The 18,565-nt window shown below is 41.8% G+C and overlaps 1 protein-coding gene across 4 annotated transcripts; it reads left to right on the forward strand.

Moving 5' to 3' along the window:
- Nucleotides 1-716: 716 nt before the first annotated feature.
- Nucleotides 717-18,510, forward strand: cep170ba (centrosomal protein 170Ba). 4 transcript variants are annotated; one of them, XM_086094601.1, is made up of 19 exons: nucleotides 717-928; nucleotides 2,392-2,529; nucleotides 4,397-4,486; nucleotides 5,508-5,586; nucleotides 6,154-6,212; nucleotides 6,384-6,540; nucleotides 8,169-8,297; nucleotides 8,943-9,440; nucleotides 9,545-10,488; nucleotides 10,673-10,792; nucleotides 11,507-11,639; nucleotides 11,765-13,348; nucleotides 15,072-15,318; nucleotides 15,417-15,546; nucleotides 16,645-16,779; nucleotides 16,862-16,950; nucleotides 17,028-17,121; nucleotides 17,194-17,245; nucleotides 17,324-18,510. In XM_086094601.1, the coding sequence occupies exons 2-19, from the start codon at nucleotides 2,425-2,427 to the stop codon at nucleotides 17,536-17,538; spliced, it is 4,860 nt and encodes a 1,619-aa protein (XP_085950727.1). In that variant the 5' UTR covers nucleotides 717-928; nucleotides 2,392-2,424; the 3' UTR covers nucleotides 17,539-18,510. The 4 variants fall into 4 exon arrangements, with proteins under 4 accessions (XP_085950727.1, XP_085950729.1, XP_085950728.1 ...); XM_086094603.1 differs by having other exon boundaries at nucleotides 15,177-15,318; XM_086094602.1 differs by having other exon boundaries at nucleotides 9,548-10,488.
- Nucleotides 18,511-18,565: the final 55 nt, after the last annotated feature.

Below are 18,565 nucleotides of genomic sequence, written 5' to 3' on the forward strand. Positions count from 1 at the left end.
ATACATAAATTAGTAGTTAAAATGTCTTTTTCAATTTCAATTTGAGGTTATTAAAGAGATGTTTGGTGTTTTAAACGATTGTCGTTGGTATCGCTGCTTTTTTTTTTGTTATTAGTTTCTACAGAGTACAGATCAAATGTAACCATGTAACAGTATTATACATTGATTAATGGATTAATCAAATACCAATCACATTTACTTTAATTTGGATTTTTCCTAACGAGCTTGAATAGTATAAAAATTATTGTCTAACATGGAAAGAGCTTAGGGCGCTATCTAGTGGCGATTCGTCAATGTTATTTTTCAGATCGACTGTAAATTAATATAGTTTATTCAACAACACGAATTAACATAATTTGATTTTTGAATACCCAAATCTAAAAATTTGGTAAAAATAAAAACATTAAAAAACGAGTTGAAATCCACCAAACAATCTCTGCGCTTCCGTCAAACTGGACAAAATCGTGTTGTGCTCACGTTTTGGGCAGCAATTTATTCAAACGTGCGCCTGAAAGTGGCATTATTATTTATTTTTGTTTGATTATTATTATTATTATTATGTACATATCAGTAGCTGAATTTCATTAAATGACAACCATTTATTTATTTATTTATTTTCCGCGTCAAATTCAAATCGTTCGAAAATTGACACGTTCTTTTTAATGGGAGAATTTTGCAGCAGGGGGAGCCCTCGTCCATTTGAGACGGGTTTGGCAGTACTTGTCAAGTGACGTCATGGTGTCGGGAGGCGGGGAAGAGTCGGAGAGTTTCGCCCGGTTGTCATTCCCCTGAGGAAAAAAAAAAAAAGAGGGTGTGAGCGAAATCTACCTGGCCACCGTCACCTGTACATGTTGGTCGTCGAATTTCACGTTTACCAAGACCCGAAACGCTGGCTTCGCTCAGGAGTAAGACGGAGAAGGCTTTACAGGTACGTTAGTGCTCGGGGAATGTCGTAGGGAAAAGGCTGGTTTCGGTCGCAACCAAAACAAGTCCACCAGCCCCGACTTAACTTGGAAAAACATATTGAGTTTAACGTCCGGCTTCGAAATATTAAGTTTAAATCTAGCAAGAGTTCCAACTGCGAGAGAACGCTTTCAGGAAAGAACAACCCGCGAGCCTCGGAAGTTTTCCTTTTCAGCCAAAGTTCAACGAATGCCCTACATGATTGCGACAGGTTTTGAAACATACCTAAACAGACGGCCTTGAAATGAAGTTTGAATGCGACTTCATTTAATGATTTGAATTTCTGCTGTATTCTGTATCGTCCTCAACATGCACGTGACCTGTCAACCCCTTACCTGCTCTATTCTTCCCCACAAACTCAAATATATTAACGGCTTGGGCTGTAATAACTGCCTGACTGGAATTGTTTGGATAAACAGGTTTAACCTAGCTGAGATGAGCTAATGTTTCCCAATCTTTAATAAGCCAAAGGCACATATTTTACATTGAGAGAAAGTCTCACAAACAAAAATGTCACAAAAAAAGTGGATGAACAGGTTAATTTTGTACCTGCTGCCATCTAGTGGAAATACCTTTATTTTTTTCTGCCTGACACTATATGTGGCTGACATAGATTAACAAAGACGCATTATTTGCTATAAATGAGTCATTTTCAGAGCAATTCAGTGAAAAATGATAATTTCCCGTGGCACGGCCGATTGGGGATAGATAGGTTTTTGATCAAATATCAGTATCAGCCTTTTTTTCTTCTTTATTTTAGAAATCTGACGGCCGATAATAGTAATTTAAATTGTATACTATTTTAACTTCAGGGCACTATTTATTTAAAATGTCAGTTAACTTTATAAGACATGCTGCTGACCCTGGGAACTCTCCACACATTCTTATTTATTTTCATTTTTTTACATTAAAACGGGTGGGCAAACCGGAGTCCAGCAGGTTTTGGAGGTTTCCTTTCTTCAACACACCTGATTCATTATGATCAGCTCATCAGTAAGCTCTGCATAAGCCCGATATCAATCCTGTTCATTGGAGTCAGCTGTGTTGGAGGAGCGAAACCTCTAAAACCTGCAGGATTCCGGCCCTTGAGGACCAGAATTGCAAATTTGAAATTTTGAAACTTTATTTACCGTAGAAAACAATTTTGAGCTATTTACTTGTTCAAGTTTTCATTTAACTTTTTGAGACATGCTCATGACCCTGAGAGCTCTCTGAAGTTTTTGTTTTAAAATAAAAAAAAATTGTGATTTAAAAATAAAAACATCTACATTTTGTAAATCTGAAAAAAAAGAAAAAGAAACATGCTTATTATTATTTTATTTTATTTGCTGCACACTGGATGGTGGCACACTGATGTGCTGTGAACAATGATTGACTTAACTGTTTAATGCAACCTGGCAGCTTCCTTGGCATCTGTTTATGTTTCAGGATGCCAAGAAGATCCTGACTCGCAGCACCAGGATGAGCGTGACGTCATGGTTTCTGGTCAGCAGCTCAGGCACACGCCACCGGTTGCCACGGGAGATGATCTTTGTTGGCCGGGACGACTGCGAGCTAATGCTGCAGGTGTGTGTGTGCTAATGTGTGTTTTTTGGGAGCGAGGGCTCACCTAGGTGATGCTGAGGTTGACACAGCAAACTGCAGCAGAGTGTTACATGAACGCTGCCCGCCTCCCTGTATAATCTTTTCATAAATTATTAGAACGAACCCTGTGATGTGTGACGGGGCAACTAGTTGCATGAATGTGTCAAACACACCAGGCGCAGGCTAGTGTTATTATAGTTTTGGAATTTTCATTTTAGTTAATTTTTATTTCGTTTTGATTGATTGATTGATTTAATTTGTAAGTTGTAATTAGTTTTCAGGGTGGTTCTGTTAGTTTTTACTAGTTAGTTTCAGTATTAGTTTTCGTTTTTTTTCTCTTTTATTTTATTTTATGTGTATTACTTGTGCACAGAGGTGGCAAATCCAGATCCAGAAAGTAAAAACCCTGCCACAGTTTGGCTTTAGCCATTGATGCTAGCCAGGTGGTAACTAGCTAGCTAGCTAGCTACCACCTGGGGTTAAAGCCAAACTGTGACAGGGTTTTTACTTTCTGGACCTGGATTTGCCACCTCTGCTTTTGCGTAATATTTAATACACACCATGATAAAATGAGAAAAGTAACTACATTCTTACCTAGCGTTGCATTTCGTTGTCGTCTCGGAGCAACATCACCTGAAGGTGCTTTTCTATTGGCTGCTGCTAGATGACATCACTTCTGTGTGACACTTTCAAATGCCCTTATTCTGGTTAAATAGATATCCTTAAAACCACATTTAAAATCATCCCCAAAGGCTCATGCGTTAAAATGAATTACCAAAGACTAAAATGAAGGACATTTTTGCTATAATCGTAGTTAGTTTTAGTTAGCTTTGTAAACATACAATGTAGTTTGTTAGTTTTCTTTATTTTTTTAAAAAGCATTTTCGGTTTTATTTTATTTATTAAAATAACCCTGGCGCAGGCTCCCAGCATGCATTGCGATTGTAACATTGTGTAATGCTCTTAAATGTTCAATCAAACGCAGTGTTCAGTGGGGAAAAAATCCTCCTTTAAAATGGTGTAGTTGTTTATTTAATGTTATTTTTAAGTGTTGCTTTACTCAGCACAAAAGCCCCTAAACTATTTAACGGTTTAATTCTTCAAATATTTTCCGTAGCTCTTCATAAGTGCGATACTGAGAGAATCCTGTTTGGCATGAAAATGGTATCAAATAACGCTTGCATGTTTGGAATTACCCAGACAACTGTCAGCGAGTATCCAAGTCGGACCAGCAATTAGAACACATACTGTATCTCCCCTTTTGTCTTTGGTCTCGAGTTCAATGGCCTATTTGCTGTTTCCTAGTGCCACAGTTGACACATTCTCTCTGCTCAAGCAGTGCAAAAGTGATTTGTCTTCAAACAGTCAGAGGCCCAGAGTAAGGAATGTGTCAGTGCTGCTGCACTGTTAACCTAATCAAGTAGGTAAACTTTTTCATTAAGTCCTCCGCCTCAGGCCAGCAAGCAAGCCATTCACCAGAAAGTTGAAAGCGCAGATAGGACAACACACACAATCCACATCGGACCCGCTGTTTCTATCCAGATAAAAGGCCCGTTGAAGGGTGTAAACGATTTTTCCTGCTAGTGATTTTTTTCAGGCAGGGGCCCTGAGTGGTTAATGAGCGGCAAAATGAAAGTACATCAGTCCCAATCTCTCGCTCGGTTTGCATACACAGTAACGGACGAAGAAGTATTAAGACAGAAGCACATTCTCAGGATATCAGCAAAAGTTTGGAAGAGTCGTATTCCAACATGGATCTGCTTACTGTGTGGCAGCCGTGTCAAACCAGATTCCACCTCATTTCAATTGATCAAATTGCCCGTAATGGAAATTCCTTTCTCCTTTGCAGTCCCGAAGTGTTGACAAACAGCACGCTGTGATCAACTACGACCCAAATGCAGATGAGCACATGGTGAAAGATCTGGGCAGCTTGAACGGGGTAAGTAAGTCGAGGCCACCCGCGGCCAGAGTGATAGGTCCGGCATACCGTCTCCGGTCGGGTACTGTTCCTTAAAAGGAAAGTCAACCTTAAACATTTCTTGACAATAATATGTTAAATGTGACCTCACTAGTCTAAACATGACATTCTGATTAATATTACATTTGTAAAATGAGTTATGCAGCAAAATCCAGCCTTTATTTTTTTGGACACATCTCAGAAGGCGGCCATTTTGCCACTTGCTGTTGACTGAAGATGACATCACAGTTGCTCAAGGCTCAGGCAACGACCAATCACAACTGTGATGTCATCTTCAGTCAACAGCAATTGTCAAAATGGCCGCCTTCTGATATTTAAAAGAACTGCTGGATTTTGCTGCTTAACTCGTATTTCACTAACATAATATTAATCAGAATACCAAATTTAGACTAGTGGGGCCGCATAGAACATATTATTGTCAATAATTATTTTTTGGTTGACTTCCCTTGAACCACAAAATGGTTTGGACAACTGTAATCAAGTGTCTTTTTTTCCAAGTGTCCTCCCCTGTCTCCTGTCTGCTGCTTCATTATCCCCAATGAACTCAGAATTGAGTGTTTCCGAGATGTTGCTCATTGTTCTCCCAGTGAGTGTCTTTGGGCCGTAACAAACTAATCAGAGCATAGCAGTGTGAGGACCTGAAACAGTAATTCAACATGACTTCAACAACTTCCATGCTACCTCCTGACTACTGTTGTCATGCAAAATTTCATCAATGAGTAGTTTTTGCGAAAGACAACATCATTTACAGTTTCAGTGCACAGTTACGTTGTAGTTGAATGTGGTTTCACTTTTATGTTTGTCACTGCTCTTGCGTAAGGACATAATCTCATCAGTTTCAATGTATCACTGGATTAGCTTTCAATGGGAAGAACGCCAATTGCAAAGCACCTTATGGCATCTGGGCTAATGCATGAGTGAGCAAGAAGTGCTATCATATCTGCTTTAAGTGTTTATTTACGTATGTGGGTTTTTCTTCCAGACTTTCGTAAATGACCTCAGAATTCCGGACCAGACGTACATCACCCTCAAGCTTTCAGATGTCATTCGCTTTGGTTATGATATCCTTTAAAAAAAAAAGAAAAGAAAAGAAAGTCATCTTTAACCTCAATGATGTATATCACCAGTTGAAGTTAGTTTAAATGTGTTGTATTTCATGGTACTCTTCCTGGCTTAAGCCGACTGCCCAGGCTGGAATGAGGCACCAATCGGCTTCTGCTTGCGTCACCAATATTCAACATTTTCCCTTTGTTGGCCACTGCCTACGTAGGCATGTTAATCCCTTGTGGTTTTCCAGTCAGGCGTTTTAGATTATTGTCAAATGCAAACTGAAAATCTCCTGCACCCTTTGACCCCATCCTCACAGCTGAAAGCTTGTGGGAGGTGGAATTTAGTTTAGATAACATGGCGGAAAGCTCTCGGAGTACTGTGATATTTAGGAATGTTTGCCACCGCAATTGAATACGCCACACGTGGCACGTGGCGTTGAAACTGCTTTTCAAAAATGACTTTATTTTCTGACAGACTACATTGTACACTAAAAGTTCAAATGCCATAAAGTCTGTTCGTTTATGAACAAATGTTTGAACAGGTGTGGATGCTGTTGTTCTACTTTAACTGCTGCCCACATGCTCATGTATATATCCTGGAGAAGAGTCAACACAAGGTGCCAGAGGAGGCTCTTAAGGTAAGGAGGTTTTTAGACGAGCCTTGTTAAAATGTTTGTCATTGGGATTTCATTTGTGAAACATAAATGCAATCATAAATTTGCTTGGAATATGAACAATCCCAAGTCGATCATCATCTCGTATCTTGAGCAGTTCTTCACATCCCGTTTCCCTTCTCGCACTCTGCTCAGCATGAGAAGTACACCAGCCAGTTGCAGCTCGGTCTCAAAGCCCTGGAGGCCCGCGTGAAGGACAAGCAGCAGGTTCAGAGCCCAGAGAAGAGCAAAGAGGCCATTTCCATTGTCAAGCTACCTCAGAAGGGCGAACGCAAAGCCCTTTCACTTACAGGTATGAACGAGCCCTTACACCAGCTCTCATTACAGTTAGCTGCTTTGGAAACAGTTATTCAGGTTGCATAAGCAGAACTGTTTTTAGTGGAATTGATTGAAACTCATTTGAGCATGAGGGCTGCTCTTGCTGACTTGAATCGCTGTGTTGTGTATACGGGCCCGATCGCTTTGTATGAAACCTTTTCTGAAATGATGTTTCTAAGTGTGTTGTCGGTAAAGAAATAGACTTTCTGCACAAGTTGACTTAGCAAAGTGAAGTTGCAGGAGGGTTGAAAAGGTTAAGACCAAGTTCTTATCTTTGTCAGCCATGTCTGTCAGCTGACAAGGAGGCCTTTTTGGATGCACGCCCATTAAGGTTCTTAAAGCTGTGTATATGGGTTCCGGTGCCAGCTCTTCACATGGGCACGTGTAGCTGATGTGGGACTTCAGCGTTCTTCTCATGGCGCCATGTAAGCTTCTGTTAGCTGCACGAATCTTAACAAATCCTATTTTACAACACAAGAAATAGTTCAAGAATTGTTAGAAAAGGAAGCTCCTCCAGCTGTTCACATTTTTTCCTGCTCCATAATCACCCCTATGAGATCAGAGTTGTGCTTAAAATAGGTTGTGAACATCCTCATTGACAAACTTATTCTCACAAACTTTTCATTGACTAAAAATATGAATAAATATAAAAGCTCTGGAAGTGGCACTTTCATGTTTTGGTATTTTTGTTTGGTTTTGTGTGAGTTAGTCACTTAGACCCAATGGCCTGACTCTGTCTCAACTTGAAAGAGAGCTATAAATATCTTTTCTGTGTTTTCCCATCCAGCTGCTCTGGATGTGGAGTTTGTCCAGTCCTGCCGCTGTCTGCAGGGCCAGACACTGCACATTTACAGGGTGTGACTCATTAAAGCATTAAAGAAATAGTACTTCTTTTGGAAAGCATGACTTATTTTGAAAAAGTAAAAGTGGGAAACTTTACAATTGAATAGAGACCAGAAGAGTGTTCTTACATATAATGGAGCAAATCTAAGTTGAGTCTGAACCTGCATGTATGTTTAAAACCTTTAACAAAAAATATGTTTTTATTTTTGAAAAAATATATATAATTGGGAGGTTTGTTCAAAAACATTCAAACTATTCTCTATTTCATGACTTGAAAATTATGCAGAGCTCCATTTGCATAGATAAACTATAAAAGTCTGAGAAAAATTTGCAGAATCATTTGGAAATCAGTGTGTGTATGAAATGTGATGACATCCACCAGACACGTGGCTGGAGTGCAGTATCTGAGTTCAAATAAAAGCACCCTCGGTCCGTGGTCTGCCATTCATTTATTTATCAGAGCAGAGACTCTTTTTGGATGGAAGATTCCTCAATTTAGAGACACAATAGTTATTCATTATACTGTATTCTTCTTCTGCCTTGAAGATTAGGATTATCTTCATCCCCTCTTGTATCAGGATTATCTTTATACGGCATGCATGATAGCATCTGTGTCAGATGGGGGAACCTTTTTATCTCCATCATGTCACACAATTGTTGTAACAAGATTTTGAAAACCATTAAAAGAAAAAAAAAATTGTTTCCATTTCCTACGCATGAGTCTATCAGCGAGGCTAACACTTTGTGTTTGTCATTTAGGTGCTACAGATACACCGATATCCAAGCCAACTCCTCTTTATGGCCAGCCATCCTGGTGGGGAGAGGATGAGGATCCAGCCACTAAAATCCACAACCGGAGTGGAAAATCTACTGACCTACAGACTCCAGGTCTGAGAATGTATATCACAAGTTTGTCTAACTGGGTTTCTTTTTTTATAAATGTATTTATTGAATACATCTGCGAATTCGAACCTAATTAAATTTGACAAGCTTTTCTGTGGCACCACTATCCGTGCCCTTTGTGGGTCACTGAAAGATGGGATAATGTGCCCAAGGCACATCTCTGGCTACCAGTTGTGGAATGTGAGCCAGCTCTTACCATGCCAGGCCAATGGGCAGTGCCTGTCTGCCTCGTGATGGATTATGACCCTGTAAGCTGCTGAAGGGGCTTGGAAGCTTTGATTGTTAGCCTCATATTGTGCAGCAGTAACAGAGATTAAATGAGCTGTTTTGGGCTGCATTCAGCAACTTTGTAAAATATCAATGGTTTTCTCATTTTGGTGATTATATATGTTGATATCCCTATTGACTAACATTCGAGCAGGCAGGATGTGCCCTTCAATGAGCCAATTGATTGAACGTGCCAGTTTAATTTAAACATATATTTTTGGACTTGTTCCCAATAGGCTCAAAATAAGAATTTTAATATGCTTGTATTGTTTGTCTTTGGTCAGTTCTGAAATACTGTTTGGACTACAGTGCGTTGAACCATAATTAATGATATTATTTGCTGTATCTCATTCTTGCCACCAGAATCTGGTAAAGACGTTTCCAGATATGAGCTCAGCGGTTCTTTGTCCGACAATCAGGGCAAGTCCATCTTCTCCTACCGCCGGGAGCCCAGCTACTTCGAGATCCCTACAAAAGAGGTCCAGCAGCGACTTTCCAAAAAGCCAGAGTTGCAAGTTCAGGAAGTCCCCACAAAGGACACCCAAGATCCCTCCGACCAAGTTCCATCCACGCCCACGCCTCCTGTGGTCCAAAGTCATGCATCTTTCACTATCGAATTTGATGAATGCACCCCCGGCAAAATGAAGATCAAGGACCACGTCACTAAGTTCTCGTTTCGTCAGCAGCATAAGCCTCCTCCTCCTGAGGCTGTGACCACGCCCACTGAGGTGATGTCATCTGAAAGTAAGGTTGCTGACTGGCTGGTTCAAAGTACTGCTACTAACATAATGAGGAGAAGGTCACATGGTGAAAATATCTTCAGTGACAACAGTGATCCGTCACTTCTGAAGACAACCAAGGGTGAGTACAAAAGATGTCTCATTCATTGCCATTGACGGCTATAGACGTCAAAAATCCATTTTAATTGGGCTGGCAGAAACGTTTTCCTTATGTTCTTTCACCAGCAGCAAACCACTATGAAAAGAATGTTGGAATTGGTTCAGAAGGTCCCACAATCAATGAGCAGACTTTTCTACAGTCACAACCTCCCATTGGCTCCCAGAATTCACTGCAGCCACAGAGAGCCTCCCCTCCTCAGCGCTTCACTGACTCAGACCAGCCCTCCTCCTACATTCCCCCACAGTCTCAATCCGGTGCTGGCAAGGCAGATCCTCACCGAGCATTTGTCATCGAATTTTATGATGAGCTTTCTGATGACAACCCCAGAAGGAAACGTTCCCAGACCACCCCATTGGAGCCTCCAAACCTCAGAATCCAGCTGGAAAAGGCCAGGAAAAGTTCAAGTCCAGCTGGTGAGAAGCAAGTCCAGCCTGTAGCCGGTAGTACTCCCCAATCCCAACGGTACACTATTCCCCTCAAAGCGCCTGCTACCACTGGTTCCCACAGAGCTGGCTCCCTGCGACGGGAAAAGACAGAGGAGCGAATTAGCACCGGCTTTTCATCACGGTCGTCATCCGCCGTTTCTGCAAGGCCTTTTAGCAGTGTGGGCCGAAGATCCAAACTGGCAAAGGAATTTACTACTGAATGGCTCAGACAAAGAGACAAACAGACAAAGCAGACATCTTCTCCCAACGAGGAGAAAAAAGCATTTTGTCCACCGACAAAACCTGAAACTGAAACATCAGTAGTCTCAAAGCGTGATCAGACTTTCACCAGCCCTCCTGGAGTTGATCCTTCCCTTCTACCCAAGACTTCCTCTCCTATCCACCAGTCCGTTCCCCTCCAAGTGCCTAAGATGCCACTCATGTGTCAGAGTGGAGAGGTCAAGGTGACACATGGCGGCCCAAGAAATGTAGAAGACGACACTTTGAGTGATGCAGGAACCTACACAATTGATGCAGACGTCCCAGATAAGGAGCTTGAAGAGGCACGGAACAAGATTGATAAGGCAAGTTTTCTATACTTGTGTATGCACCACTGTTGTGGATTTCCTTTGCAAAGCAAAATCCACCAGACCACGTTTACTCTCCAAATTGAACAGTCTCGTATCTCTCGGGATTAAGGTCCCTCCCAGGAAATGGAACCATGGATATTGGCAGCCCCGATTACCCACATGTAATGCTTTGTTCCAGGTGTTTGGTGTTGTTGAGAATCCAGAGCGAACCAACCACAGTGAAGCAGATACATCAGCAACATTTAGGCCTGGTATTGTTGAGAGCAGGGATCAGCATAGGCAGAGTAGGAGTGGGGAGGTGAGGCCTGGTGGGGGTGAAGGTAAACCTTCCTGCTCGGATTTGAGGGGGGGGTGGCAATCAAGTTTTTCATTATTTGAAGATCAGGCCAGTTAATTGGGCCTCAATCTGTCTTTTAATTCCCTAAATTTCTCTAATTTTCTCTTCTAAATATTCATTGTTTGATTTAATCTAGCATGATATTAAAAGCAAATCACCAATCTCCAGACAATGCATTAGGGTCACCTGCACCATCTGATGTCCAAAAGAAGTTTAAAAGTACCATTCTCAGTTTGGATTGGATGTTGAAGGGTTATTAATCCAACAATGTTTCTTATTGTTGTTAAAGTGGTATGGAACTTGCAATATCACGCAACTTATTTATTTATTTAATTAATTATTTATAATATAGTTATGGTTACTCAAAAAGTTAATAAGCTATATTTACAAAATTACAATTTGCAACTACAATTAAAAAAACTGAAAAGGAAATAAAACACTTTTCTCGCAATGTCGATAAAAAAAAAAAAAAAGATACTGAATTGAACTCTTGTAGCGGAAGTCATTAACATGTGCAATTGTACCTAATGTAACTGTATAATACTGTATGTTGTGATTCCATTGTGTTCCTCATCTTTGTTTGTTCACCATTTAAAAAAAACAAAAAAAAACTGCTGTGCTTTATCTGAGTATTTCATTTGACACTCACAATAAGTTGTGTTTTACGCTACGCAGGTTCCGATAGCAGGTGCAGTGATGCAGGGCGCTCCAAAATGGATGTCTTGCTGGGCGAGCTTAGTAGACGTAGAGTCTGGTCTGTCGTCTGGCCACTTTGATAGGCCCTCCCAGATGGAGCTGTCAGGAACCGGTAAGATACCTGATGAAACTATTTGAAATGATAATGAGCTGTCCTGATGAATATGAATTTTATTTTCTGTTGTAAAAAATGTGTGTTTAATATGCAAACATGCATTAATAACTGTTTGACTGTAGCACGGACCACAGTCATGGCCAAACTTAGCCAAAATCATGACTGCGTCGACTCCGAAGTTCCAAGAGCCCGACACGTCCTCGGGGAGAAGAGTGACGTTCCAGCTCCCAGCATTCATATTCAACATGATCCACATTCAACATTTGATGTAGAGGAAAGCATCTTGGTGGCCGCCGGCTCTCATGATGGCGTTCATAGATTGTCCGTGCAGGATGACGTGGAGCCTGATAGTCTGAGTGATGCCAGCAAGTCTGACGATGGCTCCATCGTAGAGCAGCGGAGGAGGCCGCTTTCAGACACAGGAAAGAGACAAAATAAGGAGGAGGTCAGACAGTCGGACAAATCCAAAGCATTCTACATTGATTCAGATGATGACACCCCCGAAACAGAATATGGAGCCTCAAATGAAACAAAGTCTGAGAAAAAACCTTCTCCCAAAACCTTCTCAACAGCTACTTTGACCAAGCGGAGAGGGAGCCAGGAGTCAGGAAAAGTCAGGCCCAGCATGTCTGTTCCTATTCTGGGCCAGGAAACACAGAGCTCTGAGTCCAAGGACTGCGCAATATCCTCTTTAGTCAGACAAGAGAGCTTCACCACGGAGCAGCCGAGCAGTGCCAGACTGCCCAACATCTCCTCTCACAGAGACCCTGATCCGGATTTATTCCAGCCAACCTGCAGCCAGGACACTCATTCTTTCCTCAAAGAGACTGAGGATGTCCTAGCTGTTTTGGAGGCCAAGATCCAAGCAGGCCAATCAGGGACCACCCCTTCTCCCGTACCAGACTCCCTCTCAGGGGAGTCTGATGTGGATTCCTCCAGTACGCTCAGTCAGCACAGCAGTCAGACCAGATCCAACCCGCTGACTAAAAAACCTCTGGCGAGTGGTCTCCAAAGGGAGACATCTTCGGGCAGTATTTCTAATCCCTACTCAAACCACCAGTCTTCTGTTTTGAACCATCAGCAACTAGCAAAGACCGAGCCCATCAGAAGATTGGTTGGACTAAGGCGCAGTATCGGCAAATGTGGTTCTGCTGACCTGAGTGACGACCCTCAGAGCTCCAACGTTCGATACTCTGATCAGGAATCAAACTCCACACAGACACAAAGAAAATACACTGTGCCCATTCAGCGGGATGATACTAAGAGTTCAAGGGTGACCCAAACTTTGACCCGTGTCAATAGCTTTTCAGCACCTAGACCTACCCGGGCCTCCATGCTCCGGCGAGCCCGCCTGGGCGAGGCCTCCGACAACGAGACCACAGAAACGGACAGGCTCTCCCAGGAGGCGGCTAATGTCCCTGCTAAGGAAACCAAAAAACCCTCCCGGTGGGATATGCTGGCCATGCCTCGCCGGCGGACAAGTTCCTTCCACACAACCAGTGACACGGAGAGCTCCTCCGCCCCGCAGTGGGCAGGAAAGAGCACAGCATTCCCAAACCGTAACGCAGAGTCTGGAAGCGGCTCCGTTCACAAGACATCTTCTCTCGGGTCAAAACCTGGCGAAAGGCCGCTGAAACCCTCACTCACCAGAACACCAATCACCCGTGGACGCTCCAGTAGTGCCAAATATACCAGCAGCACAGCAAGTGAGTATAATTTAAAAAAAATAATTAGCCCTATATGAGAATGTGGATGTTGACATTCACTATCAATGTAGTTCATAAACACTTTTTAGGGTCATTCAGTGTCAAGATGCACACCCTCTAATCTGTAATTAATTTTGTGGGTTATTTTTTTAGTGAATGGGTTTGATCATCAAAGCTTTTATTGGCTCAGAATGGTGATTAAAGGTGACTTCTCATCATCGTGTTCCCATATGGCCAACCAATAGCCTGAAGTGGGAGGTCCGAAATGTTCATTTTGTCCCATAGCCATCTTTGGAGCCGTCCTGTATCCCTGCATTTAAACTCACTACAATACATAGCAAAGTTCCCAAATATGATGATAAATCAGTTGAAAGCCCAACAACACAAAACATTTACAGGATACAGGCCCCCAAATGTTAACAGAAAAAAAGTCCACATTTAAAGGGTTAATATCTCTAAAAATATTACACTTATGCTATTTGTAAAATTGTAAGTGCAGATTCTGATAAACCAGGCCAGAATACACAAATATAGCAATTTACAGGTCTGTACCTACCTTAAAACAAAAGCATTGGGACCTCAAATATGGTCCAAATTTTGTGTGTAAGTTGCGGATTTCAAAAGTGGGCATGACACCCAAACTTTGAAGGGTCATAACACGAAAAACGTTTTAACTAGGAGGCTCAAACTTCAGATTCTTCCTTTTCGACAGGAAGGAATTGATGGAATAAAAATCAGGCAAATTGAAGAGGTGTGGGATTTGTGTGAATTGACACGGAATGTACCTAAGCACTTTTTGAGGCACATTTATTTTGACACAAGAACAACATTGAATTACAGAATGTATTTGATTATTATATTTATATTCCAGTAATACAAAAAAAAAAATGCTATGCAAATGAACACCTATGCAAAATGTGACTCCTGAAGTGAATATGCCAGCATCAGTGTTGGTATGATTGAATGATTTTCCCCCTAAAATGCAATTTTGCAAATTTCTTATCATTTCAAATATGTCATTATTGATTGAGAGACCAGAACTTGGGACTTCAAGGTCTGAACCAGCGATGAATTGGTTTGGTTCTTTAGAGGTTTTTAATTGATTAATGATGTCTCTGCTCAGGCAGTATTTTTTTTTTTTAATGAAGCTTTATGTGGGAACGGATCTAATACTTTTACTAACAATAATAACACCTACATTCCATCTGCACAATGAGCACCACTAAGACTATTTACATACTGCTGGGAAATTGATTCTAAAGGTGCGTTCAAGCTCAATAGTGCTCTCGTCTGGATTCAGCTGCTGTGCTGTGGAAGTATAACAATTTGCTCATTTCTCATATTTATGACTCGGCAATATAGGAGTGAGCACTTCCACACCATATTTTTCCTTATTTGTGGCCAGGGGCGGAGCCAGAACTTTTTCAGTGTGTCTGTGGAAGGCATGATAAAAACAAAAAATACTTTTCAGCCATGTTGATTGTGTGATAAAGTGTGAGAGTGATTAATCTTGATTAGTTCTCACTATAAATATCAAATACTGGATTTCATTGCAATGAAAGCTGGCTGCCATCACTTAGCTCCGCCCCTGTTCATGGACCCCATGTGTCAAAATTTTCCCTTTGGCGTACTATGATGGAATCTGTTTGTCTCTCCCTCCTTTTTTTTGTCCCTTCACTCCTACTAATCCTCCATAACTCAAAACCAATTCATGCTGCCAAAGGCTCCCGGAGACGGCAGAAAGGTTGTGGCTATGCCTCCACGTCAGATGAGGAGTACGACTCCAATCAAACCGCTCCTAAACACAAACGCTCACAACCTTCCTCAGCCTCCCACAGTCCGCACCGTCCGCCTCGGCCCCACCCGGTGGTCCCGCTGCAGCCCAAGCCCATTAGCAAGGATTCTGAGGAGGAGAACCAGGATGGGGAGGGCCTGAACAACTGGTCCACCCACAGTGCTGAGATTGCACGGTAGGGAATGTCATTGATTAATTTCTTTTCATGGCACATTCTGCTGCTCGCACATTCTCAAAGTCAGAATGGTCAAGTTTACACTCCCTATCTGGTAGCTTGAGTCAAGACCTGGCCAAAGATCTCGCCATCTTGGCCCGAGAGATTCATGACGTCACAGAAGGTGACCCGCACAATTTGAGAGGGGAGAATAGCGTACCTGCTTCTGCAGTGACGGCTCATGAAAAGGTAAGCAAACTTTCTCAGACCGGTCGCTGCTTTTTTCAAAATCAGTAACTCTCAATGGGATTCTGATGTTGCTATAGCAGTGGTTCTTAACCTGGGTTCCATCAAACCCCAGGGGTTCGTTTTGTCAGTCTCAGGGGTTCGGTGAAACTTAAGACACACACCTGACTCATGTGATTTGTGATGATACACCCCGCTTGGCCATCTGCAGATGATTACATTGCTTGGCCTATCAGTGCTGCAGGAAATTTGATGCGCTCAGTAGTCGACATGTGGCTGTCATGATTGTTTCTTCATACTTACTATGTCAAGCAAAAAAAGAAAGTGGCCGGACGAATATGTGCAATATGAATTCATATGTATAACGGAACATCTGGTGTTCCACAGGGTTCAATTTTGGGGCCTCTGCTGTTTTCATTGTAACTGCTGCGCTGCCCCTGGGTTCCATTTTAAGAAAACAGCAGTGCTTGTTCTAAAGTGCGCTATAAATATAGAGTTGAGTTCAGTGATAGGAGTCGGGGTCCTAACTGCAAATTGAGCAATTCTAGTCCAGCACAACTAAAGAAACACTTCCTTAAGATGCATGGAGATGGGGAATACAAAAAGACCAACGTTCTGAATTTTAGGTGACGAGATCCAGATTCGATGAAAAGGCTACTCTCATTGTTCATTTTGTTCACCAGTAAACCCTATACCTATGTCTTCAATTTAAAAAAAAATCATAATAAATATGTTTTTTTTAATAAATTAAATGTAGTTAATAATTATCATTTGAATAAAAAACAATCATAATAAATGATTCCCCCCCAAAATAATTGAATGTAATTAATTTATTTATTATATTTTATAACTTTATTTATTAATTAATTTAATAAAAACAGTCATAATAATAGTTTATTTAATTTAAAATTTAATTAAATGAAATTAATTAATTATTATGTGTTTTATTATTGATTTTTATTTTTCAATAAAGAAGGGTGAATGCGCATATGAAACTGGTGGGGTTCACTACCTCCAACAAGGTTAAGAACCACTGTTAGTTTTGTTGTTGTTGTTGTTGTTGTTGAACAACCTTCATTCTCACCCACCCTCATTCCGCAGCTTGTTCAGCGTATCCCAGAGATGGGATTGAACTATCAGAGAGTCCTGCCAAGTTCTTCTTCACCAGCGGAACCTTCCCTTCACTCAAGTGACCAGGATCTGGACTCCACACTGCAACCTCGCAACAGATCGGAGGTCGGACACGACGCCACGCGTCACTAAAACGTCTGACGTGAGCCGTTTCCGATCATCATAGATTGCCTTCTGGTTTGCGCAGGTCACTGTGGAGGACCCCATGCTGAACCCGGTGTCGCAGGTCATCATGGCCATCAGAGAGAACACGGAGCAGCTTTCTGAGAAGATCAAGTACGATTCCTTGAGAGCACATGCCATGCATGCAATTTGTAGACCTTGTTTGAGGCTTGTTGCTTTGCTGTGTTCAGGGTGCTCTTTCATGACCGGATGGATGTTTGGGACCAAATTGAAGCTGAAGATCATTTGGACGGTGATGGGCCTGTTGTCAAAGCATCCAACAAGGCATGGGTTATTTTCTTTATTTTAATTATTACTGTTGACAAGCTAAGGTCAAATCTCATGTGTATGTTTCAGGATATTACATCTATTTTGAAAGAACTAAGGAGAGTTCAAAGACAACTTGAGGGTAAGCAAGTCAGATCAGATCCAAATCTGAAAACTTGTCATCATAATTCACCAGATAAATTTGTATTTTTCGTTGCAGTCATCAATACAGTCATGGAGCCCAGTTCAGACGCTCGGTCCTCTGAACCTGAGGTCACCACCTCACTAGGCGGTCACTCTTCCAGACCTGCGGCCTCACGGGACTGGAGAACGGTCCACTCGGCCTCTAGGCGAGGAGGCGGTCCGAGGCCCGGAGATAGCGTGCGGAGGGCCGCCGTGACGCCAGAAGATCTCCGAGAAGGACGCTTGGTTTAACATCCGCGTCCGCTCAGCCTTAACGTCAAAACACAGGTGGCACACGTGGAAGGCGGGAAGTGAAATTGAGCAGGGTGGAAAGTGGAAGTGATACACGTACAAAACACCACAGAGATGTACAACATAGTAACACAGTCTGAGAAGAGGACTTCGTGAAATGGTTTCATCATCAAATGGCCTCAACACTACTTGATTGTGTGTGTTATTTGCCAGTAATTTGACCAATTCAAGTGACTGTTTGTTTTTTTTAAGGTAAATGAATTGGTGGCATTAAAACTAACTAAAAAGCCCCTGGGATGAATCACCTCAGGGAACACAACTTAAAAAAAAATTGTGTTTTCTTTCACAGATGTTCTTCCATGTCTATGTGTTCTCACCAGATTTATACAAGAATGTCAACTATTTATATTTTGTCAGGGATATTAGAGGACACTATAGCCAGATATTTTTTTCAATTCCTTCCATTTGAATAAAAGGAAGGTAACCAAATAAGTGACTGTAAACGTAATGTAATGCATGAAATGTGCTGTTGTTTCTGAGCAATTTGGAGCGGTTAGCCAAGCCTCTGACTGTTCCGGGGCTTTTTGCACTACAAACATTTTACACACGACAACGTTTCACCTGTGTGACAGCGAGATGAAGGTCGGTTGATGGTCTTCCTCTTCCCGGTCCAAGTTGCATGTGATTGTGACGACGTTGTTGCAAGTGCCACTAAGATGTGTTAGGGTGCTTCTTGCAGCCAAGTGCAAGCTGTTTACAAGTGAATGTGTGACGCGTTGCTGCTAATCTTCTTTGATGGGATGAGTTGCTTTTAATCCCGACCAAGTTACAAAACTGAAATGTAAACGCTGTGCCAATCTGTTCTGTTGCTAAAGAATCACATTGGCATGCGCTTGTTTTATGTTTGGTCATCGTGTCAAGTAATTGTGAGGGTCTTTTTTTTTTTTTTTTTTAATAAATTGAACTAGCAAATATGACTGACTTGTTATTGTTCCTGTTCCACGCAATAACATAATTCTGATTGGTG

This window comes from Leptonotus elevatus, chromosome 14 (assembly GCF_054856555.1).
Source record: "Leptonotus elevatus isolate MCC_2025b chromosome 14, RoL_Lele_1.0, whole genome shotgun sequence".
NCBI classification, from domain to species: Eukaryota; Metazoa; Chordata; class Actinopteri; order Syngnathiformes; family Syngnathidae; genus Leptonotus; species Leptonotus elevatus.

Excerpts from the sequence above, each read along its gene's own strand:
- cep170ba (XM_086094601.1), top strand. The coding sequence starts at position 2,425 with ATGAGCGTGACGTCATGGTTTCTGGTCAGCAGCTCAGGCACACGCCAC. Across the intron at positions 10,793-11,506 it reads GGCAGAGTAGGAGTGGGGAG|GTTCCGATAGCAGGTGCAGT; the intron begins GTGAGGCCTGGT and ends TACGCTACGCAG. Across the intron at positions 15,319-15,416 it reads CACAGTGCTGAGATTGCACG|CTTGAGTCAAGACCTGGCCA; the intron begins GTAGGGAATGTC and ends CCTATCTGGTAG.